This window comes from Mustela erminea, chromosome 3 (genome assembly GCF_009829155.1).
Source record: "Mustela erminea isolate mMusErm1 chromosome 3, mMusErm1.Pri, whole genome shotgun sequence".
Taxonomy (NCBI): domain Eukaryota; kingdom Metazoa; phylum Chordata; class Mammalia; order Carnivora; family Mustelidae; genus Mustela; species Mustela erminea.
Window position 1 is genome coordinate 63,621,825 of NC_045616.1, and position 23,102 is coordinate 63,644,926.

The 23,102-nt window shown below is 37.0% G+C and overlaps 1 protein-coding gene across 3 annotated transcripts in view; it reads left to right on the forward strand.

The window, feature by feature from the left end:
• CERT1 (ceramide transporter 1) overlaps window positions 1-23,102 on the forward strand; it is a 111,903-nt gene that overhangs the window by 64,623 nt on the left and 24,178 nt on the right. For all 3 annotated transcript variants that reach the window (XM_032335943.1, XM_032335942.1, XM_032335945.1), the window contains 3 exons: window positions 8,262-8,419; window positions 12,440-12,532; window positions 21,659-21,745. In XM_032335943.1, coding sequence (XP_032191834.1) covers window positions 8,262-8,419; window positions 12,440-12,532; window positions 21,659-21,745 — 338 coding nt within the window. The remainder of the gene's footprint in view (window positions 1-8,261; window positions 8,420-12,439; window positions 12,533-21,658; window positions 21,746-23,102) is intronic.

Here is a 23,102-nt window from a genome sequence, read left to right on the forward strand (position 1 = left end):
TAACTACTGGAAAATGAAAGTTCTTTCTAGGAAAAGACATGTAAGTAAAATACATATTCTAACATTAAATAATAATGGCCACTCATTATCTGACAAGACTCATTCTGAATTCCATACATTGGCCCACTTTTTTCAGCAGTATTTGGTAAAATCAGTTTCTAGTACTGCAGGTTTATTTCTTGGGGGAAGCGATGTAATGGATTTTGAATGTTTACTTAGAGTATATTTCTCTCTGTTTAACGTTCTTTTCCATCTCCACTGGTGTTACAAAGTACATAATCAGTGTTATTAAAGGAAAATTATTAAAAATAGCTCTGATTTCACAGCGCAGTTGTGTATAGACCCAGGAGCAAGGTAGTTTATTTCATATACTCACTTATTGTTGTTCTGTTTATAATGGCTAACTTATTAGATGGAATTCTGAATTGTTTATTAGAAACCTGTGATTTGCCGGTCCTGCATGGGCTCCCTGCTGGGGAGGGGAGCCTGCTTCTCTCTCTGTCTGCCCCTCCCTCTGCTTGTGCTCTCTTTGTCTCTCCCTCTCTCTCTGACAAGTAAATGGAATCTTTGAAAATAAAAAAACAAACCTGTGATTTGCAACAATATGCATGAACCTTGAGGGCCATATAGTAAAAGAAATAAACTACGGACAAATACTACATGGTATCACTTACATGAGGAATCTTAAACAAACGAAAGAAACAAAACCAGAAACCTGTGATTCATAGTTAGTACTCTTCTTTTGATATAGCCTAAGAAAAAACTGGAGTAGATTTGCAAAACAATTTTTTAAAAAGATTTTATTCATTTATTTTACAGAGAGATCACAAGTAAGCGGAGAGGCAGGCAAAGGCGGGGAGAGGCAGGCTCCCCACCAAGCAGAGAGCCCAATGTGGGGCTCTATCCCAGGACCCTAAGATCATGACGTGAGCTGAAGGCAGTGACTTAACCCACTGAGCCACCCAGGCACCCCTAAAACAATTTTTTAATAACAAAAATGAGACTTTGTGAAAAAAATAATCTAATTGTGCTTATTTTTGCTAAAGTTATGAATGTGAAGTATAATTTATACCTATTCAAATAATTTCTCAAATTATTGTATTAATGGCATTAATTTTCTATTTCAGAGATCACAGTGGAATATTCCATTATTGATACTAAAATCTGATGCTTCTCTCCCCCAACTTTATCCTTCTTTCCCTCTTCCTGTTTCTTATTTTCACTTTGGCTCTCTTTCTCCTTATGACCTGCCCCCCTCCCATTCTTGCAAAATGATAGCTTCTTACTACAAAGTGGTCCTTACAACTTGGAACTGAAATATTGACCCTTACTGAGTCATCTGGATTAACCTTTATGAAATTAGAGGATTACTTTGGAAAGATTGTTTCAAGTTACGTTTTAATTTCACAATGTAAAATCTGCTTTAAAAGAAAAAAGGTTTTATTGGGATATTGGAAAAATTACTGAAAAAAATTGTAAAACTTGCAGGTCCAATCTTCTGTCCTGGTCAGTTCCCCCACCTACATTCCTTAGAAATGAATGGAAACTTTATTTTCTAGAGATACTGAACCAGAGGGTTCTAGATTCAGGAATACCTGGCATAGCAAAGGATAGGTATATTGCTCTATCGTTAAAGTGATTATGTGGAAATTTACATACTGATTCTTGAAACTTAACAGCCTCCTTTTCTGTTTATCTCTGAGAACTCTGAGCCAGGCACTGAATTGAATGAAAGCCTGTGTACTCCAGCTCTCTTGTGTTTCCAGAATACCCATCAACCTAACATACGTTTTCTGATGCAGAATTAGAACAGAACTCTGTGCATGCTGAGTAACCACAAAGAAAGGACCTATAAATAGAGATTTTCTACATATACTGTGAAAAAGCTGTCTCACTACCAGATCACCCTTTGATTAAGTCCACTAATATAAATAACCCTGCTAATGCTTACAGAGCTTCCAGTAGCTTACACTTAGAGAGCTTCCAGTAGCTTACTCTTAAATGTGAACAGATAGCCCGATTTCCAGATATTTGAGGAAAGCCTCCAGTCTCTCTCTCTTTTTTTTTTTTAAGATTTTATTTATTTGTCAGAGAGAGAGATCATGCAGTAGCAGGCAGAGTAGCAGGCAGAGGCAGAGAGAGAAACAGCCTCCCCACTGAGCAAGGAGCCAGATGCGGGAATCGATCCCAGGACCCTAAGATCATGACCTGAGCCAAAGGCAGTAGCTTAACCCACTGAGCCACTCAGGCGTCCCTCAATCTTTCTTTTTTTGAAAAGAGCCTTTAAACCAAGCAACAGAGTACAGGGTTATTAAAGTCATTTTGAGAAATACCCCTACAAGATGTTTGCATAATTTTTTAAATCATGAGTCATGTTTTAAGTACACTTGTGGAATTCACTGTTTAAAATAATTCCTTTCTTAGTGTTGATGGAAATTAATTCTTGTTAATCACCATAGATGGAAAATATCCTTCTGTGGTTAACCTCTAGAAATAGGTCGGAAGCTTAATAACCTGGTAAAGTGAACAAAACATGAAGTCTTTAAACCTGGTACTACTTGATCTTAGCCTGGAATTAGAGTATCACTCATCACTCAAATAAAGACAGGGTCTTTTCTGCTGGATCAGACAAGCATCAGAAAAGGGAGAAATGATACTTCATTCTTGGGAGTAGTCATTATAATGATACCATTATGGCCATCATTAAAGATGTGGTCTAGATCACATATTGTGGTAGTGAATATGTTGAGTTTTTTAAAAATTGAAAACTATTATATCAACCTGATAGTAAGCTGTATGTATTCCAAGAATTGGATTACAGGTGGCTTGTTAAAAGTAGAGTAAAACTTCCCTAGGTTCTAAGATAAGAAGAAAGGCAATTAAAGGATTTTAGACCAGAGGAGGAATTTTTGGTTACAAAAACACTTTCCTCAGTTAAAGACCTTAGGAATTCTAGATCATAGTAGAAGGACTGTTGCCTCAATCTTTTGTGAATAAATTTCTTATTTACCTCAAATGTAAATTTTCTTCTGTTGGGACACCTGGATGGCTCATTTGGTTGGGTGGCTGCCTTTGGCTCAGGCCCTGATCCCAGGGTTAGGAAATTCACAAATGCATAGAAATTAACACACTCATACATAACCAATGAATTAAAGACAAAAATCAAAAAGGAAATGAGAAAACACTATAAGATGAATGTAAACAAAAATATAAGATGCCAAAACAGATGGGCTGCAGCTAAAGCTGTACTTAGAAGGAAAATTATAGCTGAAACACCTTTATTATAAAAGAAGAAAGAGGGTTACTTGGGTGGTTCACATGGTTAAGCATCTGCCTTGGGTTCAGGTTGTAATTCCAGAGTCCTGGGATCAAGCCTTCCGCAGGCTCCCTACTCAGTGGGGAGTTTGCTTCTCTCTCTCCGTCTGCCTCTCCCCCAGTCAGTTATTAACTCTCTCTCTGTCTCTCTCTTTCTCACATGAATAAATAAAATGTTAAAAAGAGACTAAAAAAAAAACAACACAAACTATAAATTGGTTCTTTGAAAAGATATCAAAATTAATAAAATGAAAGATATCACAATTAAATTATGATGAATTAATTAAAAAAAAACACAAACTGTAACTTGGTTCTTTGAAAAGATACCAAAAATTTTTTTAAAGATTTTATTTATGGGGCACCTGGGTGGCTCATCTCTTAAGTGTCTGCCTTCGGCTCAGGTCATGATCCCAGGGTCTGGGATCCAGCCCCAGGTCGGGCTTCCTGCTCAACAGGAAGCCTGCTTCTCCCTCCTCCATTCCCCCTGCTTGTATTCCCTCTCTCGCTGTGTCTCTCTCTGTCAAATAAATAAATAAAATCTTTTAAAATAAATCTTTAATAAAATCTTAAAAAGATTTTATTTATTTGAGAGAGCAGTACAGAGATAGAGCACTCAAGTGGGGAGGAGAGGAAGAAGCAGGCTCCCTGCTGAGCAGGGAGCCTGATGTGGGGCTCCATCCCAGGACCCTGGGATTATGGCATCAGGAGTATGCCTTGGGATTATGACCTGAGCCAAAGGCAGACGCTTAATTGACTGAGCCAACAAGGGGCCACAATAAATAAATCTTTTAAAAAGTCCCTACATAAACCCTCATTTCTTATGATTAAATTGTATTAAATGTTAGAGATGGCCACTTAACGTGGATTATTATGTCTTTTATATTTTCCACTTGTTCCCACTTAGCTATATTTTCTGGCCAGTTTTCTAATTTATATCTCTTCTTATTTTATAAACAATACACAAGAGCATTTTATCATGTCAACTATATAAACGAATGACTATAGATATTAACTGATCAAATCAAGGCATACTCTTGATAAAACTCACAAAGAGGAAATTTAGTGTTAATGAAACATGCATTACTCTAAGAAACACGAGCAATACCCTGTTCTTTCTTTCCACCTAATCTGTGTGCCTGTGCATTAACTATCCAAACAGAAAATTTGTACCACCAGTCATTTTTCATCCCCTTTTAGCTCAGAGACTTTTTCATGTGAAAATTTTTTAGCCAACTGTATCTTAGAGAAGTGCATTGTCAGTATGCCAGTAGTCCATACGAACTGATTGTTAACCCTAGTGTGATGGATATCAGTGTGATGGTCTTCAACCATGTTTCTTCTCTATCATAATAGACAGGTGAGAGATTTAAACAAATTGCCATCCTTATGTTCAGAAGGACTTACCTGCCAGTATTTTTCTGTTCCCACGTGTCTGTGTACCACACACACACAGACAGACAGATACACAGTCTTTTTGATGTAAGGAAATGAAAAAAAAAACCTCACTAGAGAAACTGTGGGGTTTCCCCCTTAGGTTGCCTACCATTCAAAAATAGTGTGTAGTCTTAATGAAATGAAAGGATTTCAAATTGCTCAGCTTCTCTCAGCATTTTATTTTTGACATCTTGATGAGAGTTTATAGTTCCTTAATTTTCTGAGTTCTCATACCTTTAAAAGAGTTTTAAAGTGTATAAAGTTAAAAGAGTTAACTGAAAGAACTATAAATCTGAATGGTAATCTTTGGAGTGTAATACTCACAAATCTAGATTTACAGGTCATTTTCTAATTTCTTCCATTTCTGCCTTTCATTGACATGATTACAGTCACATATTTTTTATTTCCTTGTATTACAGTGTATCATTTTCTCAGAGGAAACTGTGGAATGTCACCTCTTTAAGAGTCTTCCCCACCCTTTCCCTCTTTAAAAAAAAAAAAGTAGGGGGGGTGGAAGGAGAGGAGAAAAGAAATACAAAAAAGAAAATAAAGTTGGTGGCGGAGTGGGAGGTGGGGGGTTGTCAGGGTAGGCATCTGGATGGCTCAGTTAAGCGTCTAACTCCTGATTTTAGCTCCGGTTATCATCCTAAGGTATGAGATCGAGCCCTGCATCAGGCTCTGCTCTGGGCACAAAGTCTACTTAAAATTTTCTGTCTCCCTCTCCACTTCCCCTACCCTTTCTTTCTCTCTCTCCCTCCTTCTCTAAAAAAGAAAAAAGAAAAATAAGATATTCACTTCCTACATAATCCCTGTATCATTCTGAAAGTTGTAAGTAAAGCTGAAGAGGTACATTTCTGTATTTCTAGTTTTTCAGTAGCATTTCATGTCACTCTCTCATCTTCTATATAAAGTTTATATATAAAGCATATAAATAAGCTTTCAGCAGAAGATGATACATTATTTTAGTTGTACACATTCTTTTATGCAGAACACAGATGACCTTTGATTTCTTTGCATTAATAAAAATAGTTCATAATGAAACTGCAATCTTAGTAACAGTGATAGAAAATATAGAAGTTACAATGATAGAAAGGGTTTTCAGAAAATATAATAAAAATATGGTTTTTAACAGTTTTATTGAGATATAATTAACCTACAGTAAACTGCACTTAATAAAAGTACATGATTTGGTCAGTTTTGATATTATCTGGAAGGTACCATTATAATCAATATCATTATCCATTTCTCTCACTCCCAGAAGTTTGCTCCATTCCTTCTATCATCCCTCCTCTCTCTGTTCCCAAACTACCACTCCGATCTTTTCTGTCATTATAGGTTAGTTTGTATGTTCTCAAGTTTAATATAAAGGACTCACGCAGTATGTGGCGGGAGTGGGTTGGCCTGCTTTCTTTCTTAGACTTTCATCATGTTATTGTTTATATTAGTATTTGATTTCATTGCTAAGTAGTATTTCCTTATTTTGATACAACACAATTTGCTGGGGCACCTGGGTGACTCAGTGGGTTAAGCCTCTGCCTTCAGCTCAGGTCATGATCTCAGGGTCCCGGGATCGAGTCCCACATCAGGCTCTCTGCTCCGCAGGGAGCCTGCGTCCTCCTCTCTCTCTCTCTCTCTGCTTTCCTCTCTGCCCACTTGTGATCTCTCTCTGTCAAATAAATAAAATCTTAAAAAAAAAAAAACCCACAATTTGCTTATCCTTTCCTCTTTTGATGGACATTTGGGTTGTTTATAGTTTTTGGCTTTTACAAATAATGCTATGAGCATTTGTGTGCAGTGTTTTTATGGACATATATTTTATTTGAGGTCATTAGTCAGTAGTGGTGGTTTTTTGAAAAACCACCAAGGGGGGGCGCCTAGGTGGCTCCATTGATTAAGCCCTGCCTTTGGCTCTGGTCATGATCCCTGAGTCCCAGGATGGGGTCCCACATCAGGCTCCCAGGTCAGCAGGGAGTCTGCTTCTCCCTCTGACCCTCTCCCCTCATGTTCTCTTTTACTCATAAATAAATAAAATCTTAAAAACAAAAAACAACCACCACCTAGGTTCATTTTACTAGCCGTATAGAATAGTTCTGGTTCCTTCAAATCCCCACAACACTTGGCATGGTCAGTCTTTTTAAAGTTTTCATCTTGGGGCATCTGGGTGTCTCAGTTAAGTGACCAACTCTTGGTTTCCACTCACATGATGGTGTCAGGGTCCTGGGATCGAGCCCTTTGATATTCATAGTGAAATGATTAAATAGCAGTCAAGCTATTTAACATAACATCTCCTTGCATAGTTACCATTTTTGTAATGAGAACACCTGAAATCTGTCTCAGTAAATTTCTAGTATTCTGCACACTGTTTCCCCACCCCCCACCAACCTGGTGCTGGGTTGGTTGGTTTGTTTTTTAAATTAGCATATAATGTATCATTTGCTTCAGGGGTAGAGGATCAGCACAGTATTATTGAGTGTAGTCATCGTAGTCATCGTGCCCTACATTAGACCTGAAGATTTACTCATTCTTTATAACTTTTATTCTTTTAATACTCTTAGGAGCAGAAATTTTAAATTTTGATGAAGTTTATTTTATCAGTTTGTTCTTTTGTGAGTTGTACCTTTGCTGTCATATCTACATTTGAATTTTTAAAGTTGAGAGTATCATTTCACTTAGAAGTGTTCAATTGGAATGGTTTCTTATTAGTTAAGAGTATAAGATACTATGCTCTCTTGCTTGCATCTTGTGATTTCTAAGACTTTTCATTAATTCAAAGGTGAACTCTGAGTTACAATTATAAAACATAAACATGTAAGAGCCGTTTAAAGTGTGCACTGGTCTCAGACCAACATGTGACCAAAATGTGGATTTTTTTTTTTTTTAAAGATTTTATTTATTTACTTGACAGAGAGAGATCACAAGTAGACAGAGAGGCAGGCAGAGAGAGAGAGAGAGGGAAGCAGGCTCCCCGCCGAGCAGAGAGCCCGATGCGGGCCTCGATCCCAGGACCCTGAGATCATGACCTGAGCCGAAGGCAGCGGCTTAACCCACTGAGCCACCCAGGCGCCCCAAAATGTGGATGTTTATTTAAAAGTTTTACATTACCTTTTTCAATTCTATAGTTTATTGTTAGGTTTTTTTTTTTTTTTTAATTTTAGGTCTTTCAAAATATAAAGTCATTCTTGCTGTAATTTGGTCCCGCTTTAAGCTGTCAGGGTGTTATTTTTATAGTATTATTCCTCCTACCACTTTGTTCACTGGGTGCAGTATGGCAAATAGATTTTAGGAAACAGAATCCGGAATAAAAGATATGAAAGTACATATGTTGCCACAAGCTTCTTTGCTTATGGAGTGTGGAATGGAAATTTTTGTTGTTGGCCACCAAGAGGGAAATTATAATCCAAAAGTCTGCTCTTACTTGCTGGGTTTTAAACATCTTCTAGTGTTAAGTTTTGATGAAGAGTTAATCGTCATTAGCAAGACTTTCAGTGAGTAACTTTTTTTTTTCCCCCCAGTATTTCCACATGTAACACCACGAGGAATTAATGGCATAGACTTTAAAGGGGAGGCGATAACTTTTAAAGCAACTACTGCGGGAATCCTTGCTACACTTTCTCATTGTATTGAACTAATGGTAAAACGTGAGGACAGCTGGCAAAAGAGACTAGATAAGGTAAATCTTGTTTTTCTTCCTCTTAAAAAATAGTCTGATTTTATTTCAGTCAACAGATTGAACATTTAAACTAACTTCTTAGGGAAAAATCTATTGGGATTGATAGAAGTAGCAGGAGGTACTAATCCTCTGAAACTTTGTAGGCATCTTAAACTTATTTTCCTAGTGAGATTTATAAGTTATGTATTCAGTTACTATACAATACAAATTTGTGGTAGGATTTTAATGCAGAAGTCTATGTATTAGTAATAGTAATGCCTTGGAATAGAAATGATGAGTCACTTAACATTACCTAGCTTTATTGTGAAATAAATGAAGCTACATTTAAGTTGTATGAACTGAAACACCAATTTATAAAGTTAAACATTAACTTACTGCATTTGTAGCCATATGTACTTTCCAGGGTCATTGTGCTGTTATTTAACACATGTTTATTCATGGAACATTTGCCTCACGTTCACCTGCTTCCACCTTTGTTTAAATTTCAGCACTGATAGTAACATTACAATACGAATCTTTAGTTCCTAGTGTCAGCTATGACTTAGTAAATTTGTTTAGTAGGAAAACTTCTGTTTAGAATTCAACATCAGGAAAATAATAAAATGTTAAAACGAAAACTTATCTTAGAAGATGTAGTTCTGGTGTGATGCCATCATTTTATAGGAGGAAGGAAAAGGCCCAGAGACTGGTCCAGAGATACTAAGTAGCCATTGGAAGGATTTTATTCTATTTTTTATTTCAGCTCTGAATACTAGGCCAGACATTAGTCAGAATCTTGTCAGGTATGAATGAGTCAGATTGCTTGTAGTATTTGAAGGTCTTATCCGTTTAAGCAGGAAACTAGGTAAAGCAGTATTACCACTGATATAATGGCAGGATGCCACAGGATTTGATTAGTACTGTGTATATAAGGAAGTCCCTCTGTGTAGAAGAAAAGAATTCTCAAGTGTAGGTGACAGTAAACCATATTGACAGATAATATGTATTCTTTAAAAACAAGCAGTGAAAATGTGTATTTAAGGTACAGACATTCCATTATTCTGGAGTCAAACTATTATATCTTCAGAGATTTCAACTCTCTACCAATGTGGATCAAATTGAATTTTTAGAAAATTTCATGTACACACAAAAAATTATGTGTTGAGAAAACAGGACAATCCCTTAACTCCCTTAGACCAGTAGTTCAAGAGAAGTAAGTGTTCAACATGCCCAGACTAGCTTATTTTGAACTTTCTGGTTCCTTTTTCTTAAGGTTTCAGTCTCTCATCTTTTTATCCTTCACTAAGCAATCATAATCTTCATTCATAAATTCTTATCACACAACCTAAAAAATATTCATTAAAAATGAAACATGGCTTTCCCATCCTTTCAGCAATCAAGTTTCTTATATGCAGTGCTGGAAAGGGAGGTGGACTTTTGCTTATCTTCACTGTATTCTATTCTTTTTCTTCATTGAGGAACACAAAAGGATCTGGGAAAAAATAATTTTGTTGCTCTTCTGTGCAGCATGCAAGCAAAGAACAGCCACAAGTGATGGCAGTATTAATTGAAATTGAGAAACTTCTGCATTTTATGGTTTTATACGGGTCTAATGTCAAATCTTATTCACTCTAATTTTTTCCCTAAGTTGAAATAGGATTCCAGTTACATTTTATATGAAATGTGAGTGTGGGTATGTTTGATATGCAGTGTGAGTTTGTATGTGTGTGTGTATACTTATATATGTGTGTGTGTGTGTGTGTGTGTGTGTGTGTGTGTGTGTGTGTGTGATATAGACATATATATAATGTGTGTAATATACGGAATAGAGTATAAGGAATAGAAGGTTCTTGAATAGAGAGTGTTTATCAACAAATGTCTTTTAAGTAACATATAATTGGGAAGGAAAGTACAATGATAATTTAATACGGTTTAATTGAAGTTTCTGTTTCATTCAAAAAGCATTTGTATGTTTGTAATGTGCTAAGCTCTAAGCTAGAAATGGGGAAACGGCAATAAACAGGAAATTGTCCTTCAAGGAGCTGAATCTAATGAGAACAATTAAGTGGGTAATAGGTGATATAATAACAGCTATTTGATAACAAAATTGTTTATATTAATTCCTAATGTCAGTTCCATTATTCTTTCAGCTGAATAATAGAAAATTAATATATATATTAATATAAAATTAATATAGATATTAATCATTACTAGAGTGATGATTATTTTTCTTGGTTACCTATAATAATGATCCCTTCTATTATAGAATTACACTTAAGTCATGTCCCAGAAGACCAAAAATTATGAGATTGCACAATTTTAGTTGTCAATAATGTTAACAAGAGAAAACCTATTTGTTGAAGATATTTGCTTACTTCAGTAGGCTTGCCTGTTTGTAATTTCATTCACATGCTTATTCATTTTCCCTTAAATCCTTCAAATATTATTGCTGTGCTGTACTTTTTTGTTGTGTTCAGTTTTGAAAGTTAAGATATAGCATAAATATGGTCAGGTGCCCCATCTATAAGTGTACCACTTGATTTTTGTGCATATGTATACACCCCTATACCCACCACTTAGATAAAGAATTTTTATAGCATCTGAAGGTTCCTGCATGCCTCCCTGGTCCATACCTTATACCATCTCAAGATGTGACCATATACACTCTTGTGTTTGGCTTTTTTCCCCCCTCAGCATTAAACTTAACTTACTGCATTTGTAGCCATGTATACTTTCCAGGGTCATTGTGCTGTTATTTAACATAACTGTGAGATTCATTTGTGTCGTTACATTTACTGGTAGTTTATTCTTTTTTATTATATTTCATTGTATGCCTTCAGTTTGTTTATTATTTTTTCCTGCTGATAGACACTTAAGTTTTTATATTTTGGCTATTGTGAATAAAGCTGCTTGTGAGCATTCCTGTACCTAGCGTTTGGTGGATATAGGTACATACCTAGCAGTAGAATTGTTGGTTCATAGGGTGTATACTATATGCAGTGGATATTGGCAAACAGCTTTCCAAAGTGGTTATATCAGTTTATACTTCCACCAGCAATAGATGAGAATTCATTTGCTCTTCACTCTTGGCAACACTTTGTATTGTCAGGGTTTTGTGGGTATTTCTTTGTTTTGTTTTTTGAATTTTAGCCATTTTGGTGGGTCTATAGACCCGCTTTCTCTTGAGTATGAAAAAATTACCCTTTGGTTCTAATGAACTAATACACTAATTTGCATGAACTTTAGTTCTGATAGTTATTTGGAAGTAGTTAGCTTTGTGTGAGTTCATGTGAACTTAAATTGAGCCCCTAAGTATTTGAGTTAAGGGAATAAAAGCATTAGGTTCCTTACAAACTTTTTAGACTTAAGTTATCAGATTTGACCAGTGCAATCTATGGTTGTAGAAGTAAGTTTGAGATTGGTGCCAGAGGCAACCTTTTTCTTTTAAGTATTGGCCTTGGGTCTTCTAACTATAGAAGTATAGATTTAAAGGAGAGGGTTCAAGTAGAAATCTAAGCTCTTTTTTCAGCCCTGAAATAGTTTTAACCAGCAATGGGAAAGTACCAGAAATTTATCTTTCTTAGAATATATTTTAACATTCATTGATTTCATTTGTTAATTGAGTTATTTTCTTCCTGGTATCCATTGCTTTTCTTTAAAACAAATTAGATATACCTTTTACTGAGGGGGGCAGGGGATACAAACACATGATTATCTTGTAAGCGTATCTGCAGTGTTATCTTTTTTCTTTTTTTTTTTTTTTCCTTTTTTAAGTGTAGATACTTTGGCAGTTACTTAATTCATCTAAATCCATAACCGACCTATGAGGTGGCTCTTGCTGATTTAAATGGTAGCTTGTGTGTAATGTATAGCTCAGAGAAAAAGTGTTTTCTTGGACCGAATCAAGCTAATTTTTCACAGAAAGAAAGTGGGAGGTTTTGTCATTATTGTTTGGCCAAATTATAAATTTCGGTGAAATGCAGAGAAAATCTCCCTAAATGATAATTTTTTACTTGCTTCTTTAAAAAAAAAACGAAACAGGAAACTGAGAAAAGAAGAAGAATAGAGGAAGCATACAAAAATGCCATGACAGAACTGAAGAAAAAATCCCACTTTGGAGGGCCAGATTATGAGGTATGAAGTTATATTTTGATTTTAGAAGGAGGAAAATACAGGCCATATCCGTCACAAAAGTGATTAATTTTTAAATAATACTTTTACAACCTTTAAGTATTCTAGACATGTAGTATGTTCTTCAGTATTTAATTAAATGTGTATTTCATAATATGTGTTAGGCTTACTAACTGAAATTAGTGTAGGCTTTTCAAAGACTCATTTATTAGGCCTGTCTGCATTATAGGACAAGTTTTTATCTTAACTGTGGAAGACAATAATTTTTAATGTTATCTTCTTCTCTTTTTTTTTTTTTTTAATAAAAGCAAAGCAACTTATAGAGGAAAACCCTGAGCACTATACAGACAAAAGGGTTTTAGTGTGCGCTTTATAATATACTGTGAGGTCCTATCCACAGCAGAGCTGGAACTGTCCTCGTTACCTTGTCCTTCTCAGTTGAAAAGATCTGAAACCAACCTTTTCCCCTCTTTTGTTTCTTTGTTAAGTGATTAATACATTTTCCCTCTCCGTGCACATACACATATTATTTTATAAGCTGTTTACCACAATATTTCTTTAGAGGGAAAGAGGTATAAGAAATATATTTGTTAAGGGTCGCCTGGGTGGCTCAGTGGGTTAAAGCCTCTGCCTTCGGCTTAGGTCATGATCCCAGGGTCCTGGGATCGAGCCCTACATCGGGTTCGCTGCTCCGCAGGGAGCCTGCTTCCTTCTCTCTGCCTGCCTCTTTGCCTACTTGTGATCTCTGTCTGTCAAATAAATAAATAAAATCTTTTAAAAAAAAAAAAAAAAGAAAGAAAAAGAAATATATTTGTTAATAGTCTCTGACATTGTTGATATTCCTGAAATGTACATTTTAAAAATGGAGTGATAAAGGGTATCATGGAGATAGAAGTAGAATGTTAAAACAGTTATGGTTAGCAGTGCCTCAGTGGCTCAGTTAGTTGGGCATCTGCCTTTGGCTTGAATCATGATCCCAGGGTCTTGGGGTCCAGCCCCTCTTCTAGGTCCCTGCTCAGCAGGGAGTCTCCTTCTCCCTCTACCCCTCCTCCCACTCATGTGTTCTCTCTCTCTCAAAATAAGTAAAATCTTAAAAAAAAAAACATAATTCTGGTTTATATTTTTTTTAAAAAATAGGAAAGAGAGGTGGCTCAGTTGGTTAGCTGAAACTCTTGGTTTCAGATCAGGTCAAGATCTCATGGATCCCAAGATCAAAGCCCCAGGTTGGAGTCAGTGCTCAGCAGGAATTCTGCTTGAAGATTCTCTCCCTCTATCACTCCCCTACTCTTTTGCACTCACTCTCAAATAAATGTCTAAATTTAAAAAAAAAAAAATTCCTCAGTGTTTTTATTTTTAAAGATTTTATTTATTTGACAGAGAGACACAGTGAGAGGGGGAACACGAGCAGTGGGAGTGGGAGAGGGAAAAGCAGGCTTCCCACTGAGCAGGGAGTCTGATGTGGGACTCTGTCCCAGGACCCTGGGATCATGACCTGAGCCAAAGGCAGATGCTTAACTGACTGAGCCACCCAGGCGCCCCTGTTTTTATTTTAGAAAGGGGGGAAAAAAAAAACCAGAGTTGCTATTGACTATGTTTTATGTTGGAATTGATTTCCAGGTGTGGATATTCATAATGATGAGGTTTGAGCTGTAATACTTCAGAATTATTAAGCTGTCAATTACTCCTTTTAGAATGTGTAAAAATCATGTAATTAGATACCCTTGGGGTTTTTAAAAACAAGGTTCCTGGATATAAGCTATTACAATTTTAATTCTAAAGCTAAGCACATTGTTTTTTTGCTATTTTTGGTTTATTTTGGGGGTGAACTGTCAGCTTCTTAAAATTACCTAATTTTTTTCATAATACAAGTAAAACCAGATGTTCATGTAGGAAGATTACAGAAATTACAAAAAGCCTGTGTGTTTAGGAGGTTTCAGGATTTTAGTTTGCATTTTGCCTTCTGTTCCCTCGTCATTTCCCCCTAAGCTTTGATCCTTAAATCTTTAAGGTTGTTGAAGGTGGAAGGTCTCATCTTCTGTTAGGTCTTCCTCCTGACCAGGGTATAGAGATGTGTCTAAATATGAGTCAATATCACTCAGTTGGAGAACATATAGGGGAGTTGCATGGGGAGGCAGCTGAATCCAATGAGCTCAACATAGACAACCCTCCTTGAGTAGAAAGGGTTTGTTAACTGGAAGTTATGGCAGTGAAGGAGTCTTGACACTTGGAAGGAAGACACCCTGACAAAAGTGTCAAAATAAGGTTAATATTGGTCTGAATAAAAGACCTTTGATAGTTGACCTTTGATAATTTTCCTCCAGTTTAGGAGTTTTAAGCAATCACTAAAGGAAGGAGATCATTTAAAGTGCCTATTTGAGTATTCATGTCAGTTACAAACCCAGAAATATTTTCATTTTAATCTAGATTGTATACACAGCTCTGTTTTTATGATAGCACAAGTTCTGTAGAACTGCTTTATGCATTTGTATTACTTTAGTATTTAATAGAGAAATGCTATTTTGAGTATCATTTAAGTCTTTGCTATTTTGAGTGTCATTTAAGTTTTGACCATGTGCTTAAGAGTTGCCATGTGCCATATAACCCCCAGTCTCAAAGAGGGAACAAAGGTGGATGCTAGATGGTAATACCAATGTTATACAAAACATGTCCACCACTGTTTTATATATATATATGTATTTTTTTTAAGATTTTATTTATTTATTTATGTGACAGACAGAGATTATTTATTTGACAGAGACAGAGACAGACAGAATAGGCAGAGAGGCAGACAGAGAGAGAGGGGGAAGTAGGCTCCCCACTGAGCAGAGAGCCTGATGCAGGGCTGGATCCCAGGACCCCGAGATCATGACCTGAGCCAAAGGCAGAGGCTTCAACCCACTGAGCCACCCAGGTGCCACCATTGTTTTAAATTTGGCAGGTTAGTTGGGTTGGTAATTGTTTTAATAATGTGTTTGTGCCCCCAGGCAAAACCCAGAGTACAATGCCCTATCCAGCCTGGGGGAGCCTGTGGACAAGTTAGAGTCGCATAGCCATTGGGTCCCAGCCAGGAGCCAGTCATATACTTGGCCTCTTTAAAGTGCAGATGGGATTTCAAGGGCTACTTGGTTTTGGAGGGCCATCCTTTGAATTTGTGTAGTAGTTTCAGTCCCATATTTGATTGGAGAGTTACAGTTTGACCGTAATCCCCTTTTCTTTAAGTTGCTCCTTATGGCATATAGGACTAGGAAGTCACTATTTCTGGAGTCACTATAAATATTAATTTTTAAGACTTCTGCCAATTGCAAAGCACATTGGGAAGATGTATTTGCTGACAGGGCTTTTGCATCGGCAGTCCGAGTTAAGACTGACAATAGCAAACCCAGCTTTTCTTACCCCTCTTTTCCATGAAGCTGTTGCCATTGGTAAACCAGCTGTCATCCGCATTTTTAATAGGGGCGTCTTAGGTCTGGTAGACTAGACTAAACAAGATCAATAACCTCTGAACAGTTATTACTAGGAGAAGATTCGTATTGTACTTATACAAATGATTATAATTGCCATGGAAGAACGGATACTTAGACCTTTTGAATGAGAGGGTTCAGGTAGAGAGAAAAATTAAATACTTTAATTTGCTTTATCATTATTTGTATATATCACTGATGTCCTAAGAGAAAGTTTCCTTAGTCTGGAAGAGCAAACATTAGAGAACCAGCAGTGTTTCAAATGAGAGTCACAACACAATAATGTTTTAGTTCATTCATCCCATGTTATTAATTCTTGTTTAGTTTGAATGTAGCCTTAGTTCTATTGAAGATGAAACATTTTCCAAGAGAATAAGAATAGCTGTAAATGACAAGACTAAAAAATGGACATGGTTAAACATCTGATGAGAGGTTACAATATAGCTGGCAATGAAATCCGGTTATTTCTCTGACACATAACACTTAAATAATTAAAATAGAGTAATGATGACCTTTTACCAGAAGGTAACTTACCAAATAAGCAGGGAAACTTTGTTCATGATTTAAATCTTGCAGAAGTTTGTTAAAACCTTAGGGAGTTTTAAGGCACCTACCTAAATAGGATTAAGGATGTTAAAGACCTGATAAATAAACTGGTTTTCTGAACAGACAAAAGAGAAAAAAACTTTGTTTACATTTTCTTACCAAGAGCAGACAATTCAAGAAAACTTATCTGTTTGAACAGAGAGATAGCAGACTTTCAACATTATACCAGTGTACTTTAAAATCCATTCATTTCAATTTTAAGGTCCATCCTGACCACACCTAAAATTCCGTTCCAAAGTTTTTCCATCACAAACCTTCTACAACTTTCTTTTGCATTCAGATTTTGTCCCAAGCCATCTCTCTAAACAACCATCTTATTTAGGACAAAATTACCTTCTTTTACCTTCAACAAAAATGTATTTCCATTCTTGATATCTTCCTTACATATCTTCTCTTTCCACAGAGTTGTTTCCCTTTTTTCCATCAGTCATAATTACATTTACATAATTTACATTCATATAATTACATTTAGCAGAATTTTTCACTCATAGAAACCTTATCTCCAATGAAGACTAAGTAGTAACCATCTGTGAACTGTTACACCAGAATTCTTTAGATAACAGATTTATGAATTAGTTAAGCACAGAACATGTTACCAACAGATTTAAATATCCTTGGTTTCTCTGCAATAAGAAGTCAAAAGCACAAACCTATGTCTAGTAATCAGTGATTTAGCCCTTTATCTTATTTAGAAAAGACCTAGATGTCCAACAATTAATCCCATTTATCATCCATGCAAAACTTTTATAAGTTTCGGGTTACCAGAGACTATGAAAGCTTTCTTAACCCATGAAAACTATGAGACAGACAATTAACCATCATTTTAGTCATGTTTTTGCTAACAATTTGCAAAGAGATAACACGAGCTTATTTCACCTTTAGCAAACCTCAGTAGAATAAAAGTTTCACATTTTAATGAAATGCCTATCTTAATTAAGCCAACAAAATTAAATTAATTTAAATATTGAATTGTGTTCCACCTGGATCCTCCCTATTGTCAGTTTTTACCTGAGACACTGGTGGGGAAATCAGGAGTAAGTGGTGTTGGGTCCAGGCGGTGCTCTTCTTGCTCCTTGACAGTGAAGGGAGAAGGAGCCATAGTGCCTGAGGCACTGAGGAAGGTTTGGAAGCCAGTTGTGCAGGCTGCACCCAAGGTGGTACAGAAACAGGAGAAGGGGGAAGGGGAGACAGAAGAGGCAAAGTGCTGCCAGAAAGCAGAGAAAGGGTTCCCGGTTCTAGGGCTCATCAGCAGACACAGTGTTTTCCCGCCAACAAGGAGGGAGGCAGTCCATGTTAGGCAAGGGAAGACAGGGAAACCCATCATGATCTAAGCAATATTCCAACACATGCGGTCTTTATAGTCAGCTTCCCTAGGGAACGGTCCCCAGTTGGGTTTTAATTCCATTGGGTACTGGTTTCAGCTGGCTCCCAGTGGAAGTCCCACAGCCAGAAGTGGCTAGACCAGGGATGTGGAGGGGATCATATTAGATCAATCAGGAGGAATCTTCACTTGGGAGTCTTAAGATTGGCAGTCATTGATGACTTAGGTGTCCCCAAGACAAGACAGCTTTGTGTAAGGATAGAAATAAAGAGGGAGCATCAGGTTTCTGGGTCTTATTGCCATCGTGGCCAGGGTAAAAGGCAGGCTTTCTCTTCCCCGTAGAGAAGCCGTGGGCTAGAGGTTTACAGCTTGAGCAATTGACATGAAAATGTTCCAATAGGGCTGTACTCCTTGAAGAGCCACAGAAATGAGAGTAAAGGAAAAGAGAAAGTTCTCACCAAGTTTGCACTGAAACTTGGAGTCCAGATATAAAGACTCAAAGCCCCACATTGGGCACCATATGATGTGGTTTTGGAATATAGGCGAAGTTCAGGGGGGTGAGGTCTGGAGCTGACGACCAAGAAAGAATTCTTGAGACATCTCTGGTGCAGAAAGGTGGTTTTATTATTTATTACTGGACCCTTGGGCAGAAAGAGCTGCTGTCCCAGGGTTGTGAGGGGTGGCTGATTATATACTAAGGTGTTGGGGTAGGTTAGGAAAAACGGTGGTTTCAAAAGGATTTTCATATGTCAAGGAAGATTCAAGGGATACTGGAGGCCTTGCCATTGTCAAGTAAAGATTATTTTTCCCTCTAGCAAAGCATTAACATTAAGATAGTTGGAAAATTCCTGGAAGAATCCCACCCAGGAGTTGGGGGGGGAGGTAGTTAGAGGGCCTCAGTTTATGCTTTGTCTTCAGCTTGCCTTTTGTTCATCATCAGAGGTACGTTGTGCTAATAAGTACATTTGTTAACTAGTTTCAGTTATATTTTTTTAAAGATTTAATTTTTTTGACAGAGACATGGCAACAGAGGTTACACAAGCAGGGAGAGTGGGAGGAGGGGAGAACAGGCTTCCCTCGGAGCAGGGAGCCCAATGCGGGGCTGGATCCTGGGATCACAACCTGAGTCAAAGGCAGATGCTTAATGACTAAGCCACTCAGGTGTCCCTAGTTTCAGATTTTTTAAATTGCTTATTTGTTGATACGATTTAGATAGACTCTCTTTAAAAAAAAAAAGTCTACTGGTCATTTTATTTCTTCTTCAATGACTCACATATCCATGTCCCTTAATATTTTATTTTTATTCTGTTGTGGATTTTTGTTTCTCCTATTTAGAAGATGTGAAGATTAGCTTTTCATTTTTCAATTTTTTTTCCTTTTTTAGTTTTTTAAACTTTTGATTGTTGGTTTTGTCATATAAAAGTTTTATGCTTTTGGGGCACCTGGGTGGCTCAGTGGGTTAAAGCCTCTGCCTTCGGCTTAGGTCATGATCTCAGGACCCTGGGATCGAGCCCCGCATTGGGCTCTTTGCTCAGCAGGGACCCTGCTTCCCCACCCCCCACACCTGCCTCTCTACCTACTTGTGATCTCTGTCAAATAAACAAATAAATCATTTTTTTAAAAAAGTTTATACGGGAAGCAGTGTCCCTGCTGAGCAGAGAGCCCAATGTGGGGCTTGATCCCAGGACCCTGGGATCATGACTTGAGCTGAAGGCAGAGGCTTTAACCCACTGAGCCACCCAGGCACCGCTAAAGGTTTTATACTTTAATGTAATTAATCCCTCAGTCTTTTGATGTACTGATTTCTACATTTGGTATCATGCTTAAAAAAGCATTCCCTACTTTAAATAATTGTATTTACTGGGTTTTTAATTTTTTAATGGTCTCTTCTAAATATATTGTAACAGTGCACATAGGTTTTTTAAGATTACAGTATAATGTAAAAATCTGTATTTTATTTTAGTGGCATTTGTTGAATAAATGATTGTTTTCCATCCATCTGAGATGTACTTCCCTCTTTCTCCTTTAATGAAGAAAATGGTTAAGGGTACTTCAGTTTTTTTCTCACTGACCCCTGTGGTATCAAGTTAAATGTCCTTTAGGGCCTTTAGGGCTTCTGTTTTTATGCTTCCTCCTTACCCCCCCCTTCCTTTTGATATTTTGAGCCATCTGTATTTTCTTGTGTGAGTGCTATGTTTGCATGGTTTTTAGACACTCATTCAGATTATGACTTATTTTGGGTCTTATCAAACATTTATGATGTTCTAATTATTGAATAAAAGTTAACTGTCATCTGTAGCTTTGGCAATTTTTAATCTTAAGTTCATTACTTAAGATTTACTGTAAATGAAAGACAGTGTACTAGGGCATGGGGATATACAGGATCCTGCCTGAGGGTACTACCTATGTAATGGGAAAACGGGAGAGTTACAGGGAGTTATGAAGCACTGTTAGCACTGAGAGGTTTTTGAATCAGGGATGGTGGCCTCCTAGAGAAAAGGACATTTTAGGTAAAGCTTTAAGAATGAGTAGGCTGGGGGCGCCTGGGTGGCTCAGTGGGTTAAGCCGCTGCCTGCGGCTCAGGTCATGATCTCAGAGTCCTGGGATCGAGCCCCACATCGGGCTCTCTGCTCAGCAGGGAGCCTGCTTCCTCCTCTCTCTGCCTGCCTCTCTGCCTGCTTGTGATCTCTGTCTGTCAAATAAATAAATAAAATCTTTAAAAAAAAAAAAAAAAAAAGAATGAGTAGGCTGAGTAGCTATTAACCAGGTGAGTAGATAGAGTGCTTATAGGGGCTGAGAAGAAGGAAAACATTGGGAAGCCAGAAGCAAACAAACAAACAAACACAACACACATTTTGCCTCAGGGGAACTGGAAGATCTTTTCTTTGGAGGGTAGAGCTGATTGAGAATAGGGAGTGGTGAGACTGGCTAGCAAGGTATCTAAAAATCCTTGCAGACACTCAGAGAATGGATTTTAAGCAAGTGAAGTTCTCAGATTTACGGTTTAGAAAAATCATTCTTGCTCCCTGCAGTGAGGAGAGTGGATTGAAGTTGACAGTTGTGAACTGGGGGCTTCCCAGACTTTTTCAGTCTTGCACGTGAGAATTAAAATTAAGATAGAGCAGTAGGAATAGACGTGGGTAAACCTAGCTATTTAGAAAGTAAGATTAAAGGGTGTGGTGATTGAATAAGGGAAGTGGGAGAAATCCAGGACAGGCCCTGCATTCTGCCTTAGATTGGTGTAGAGATAGGGGAAGAAACAGGCTTTAGACATGTTTGTTGCATGTGAACTGCAGCATTAACCTGAAGAGGTTTTAAGTATTATTGGATGCAAAGGTCTAACACTTAGGAGAGAGTGGATAGGCTGTGAATTTGGAAATCATCTCATGACCACAGCCTTAGAAATGATTAAGTGCTGTGGGGGAGCAAGTATGGAACCCTAGGAACACCTACATTTAATTTAAGGGAGTCCAAAGAAGAGGCTTGGATAGAGAGGAACTGGGAAATTAGGAATCCAAGGGAGGGGAGAGAACTCTTCAAAGAGAGTCCTTTACATAAGAAATGCTGCTAATGTGACAAGTAGGATAAAGACCAGTTGATTTAGCCCCAATAGCTCTTTTGCTTGGTAAGCACAAGGAGATAAAGGGTTGTTCGATTTTTTTTAAGTTGCTTTTTAACAAGGGAAATTTTTTTTGTTTTCTTTGATTAAGTGATTTTTTTTTCTTCCATGTGTTTGAATAGGAAGGCCCAAACAGTCTGATTAATGAAGAAGAGTTCTTTGATGCTGTCGAAGCTGCTCTTGACAGACAAGATAAAATAGAGGAACAGGTATATCTTTTATTAAAAATTCTAAAACTAGGCATTCCTTGATGTATGTTATTTTGTATATGAAATTTGAAAACTGTGAGCGTAATAGAAATGAACTGTAAACCTAGAAAATGAATTGTGTCTACACTGAGTCACAAATGTAGAAGAATCTTTACAAGTCAGTTCCTTCATTGATGAAATTTTTAAGCAATAGAAAGGAGACCACTGACTGCTTAAAGGAGTCATGCATAATTAGCATGAAACTAACTGGAAATATTCTGCCTATTCCCCTTGAAGTATCCAGCTTTATTAAGAACAAGCATATGTTTAATCTGAGTGAAACAATTTATGGATTTCTCACAGGTCCCAACCATATGAATTCACAAGGAAGATGACCAAGAATTTGTCTCCTTTATTGCTTTCACTACCTTCACCTTCGGTATCTTCATCACTTTTAACTTTGCTCAGTATTTTATCATTATCAAATTCACAACAGTTATACCCAGCTATTTCTGTAACATTGAAGGAAAATCCTTCAACTCTAGTTTCAGGATTAACTTGATCCTTTGCCTCCTTTTAATTCTGCAGCAATACGGTTATCATATATTACCACTAGATGGTACTTAAGGGTGAAGAATTTTAGTTACTCTTACCAGGGCTTTAAGCATCTTGCAAATAAATTTGTAAGTGTATCAGTTATACTACACGTGAACTTGCATAAAAAAGTTAGCTTTTTCATTCCTGTCATTGCTAAGGCATAAATGGCCATTATGCCCATTCACTGGTCTGTCTCCCTGAGGGTAAATCACCTGCAATAGTGACTTCTGCTTTCTGTGTTTTTCTTTCATTATTTTTTTTCTAAATCAGTGATAAAAAGTTTTTGTTTCATTAATTTATAAAGTTTATTAGTCCTTTTTTAATGCCCCCCAAAGATGGTATGCGCATTCAATAAGAATGGAAGCTTTCAGTTCCTAAACGAGCTCCATTTCTAGATCACTAAAGTATTACCTGATCACTAAAGTATTATCTGAAGGAGTATCTTTGTGTTTGGCTTTTTAAATGTTGTTTTGTTTTGTTTTGTTTTGTTTTTCTTCTGCTTCACATCGGTGTTTTTTTGGTTTTGTTTTCGTTTTAATCTAAGTTGTGGTATTTTGGGGAGATTAGGCCAATACAACTTTAATCTTAGTCTTGCCGGTGACTAATGATGTAGCTGTAAACTTAACTGCTTAAATTCTTTGGGCCTTGGTTTTCTAAAATGTAAAACAAGGAGTTACACAAGATGGTTCAGATTATCCTTTCTGGCTGTACAGTGCTACTCTACCAAATAATGGTGGTTGAGTTGGAGTTTAAGAGGATTGATGAAAACTTTTGTAAACTT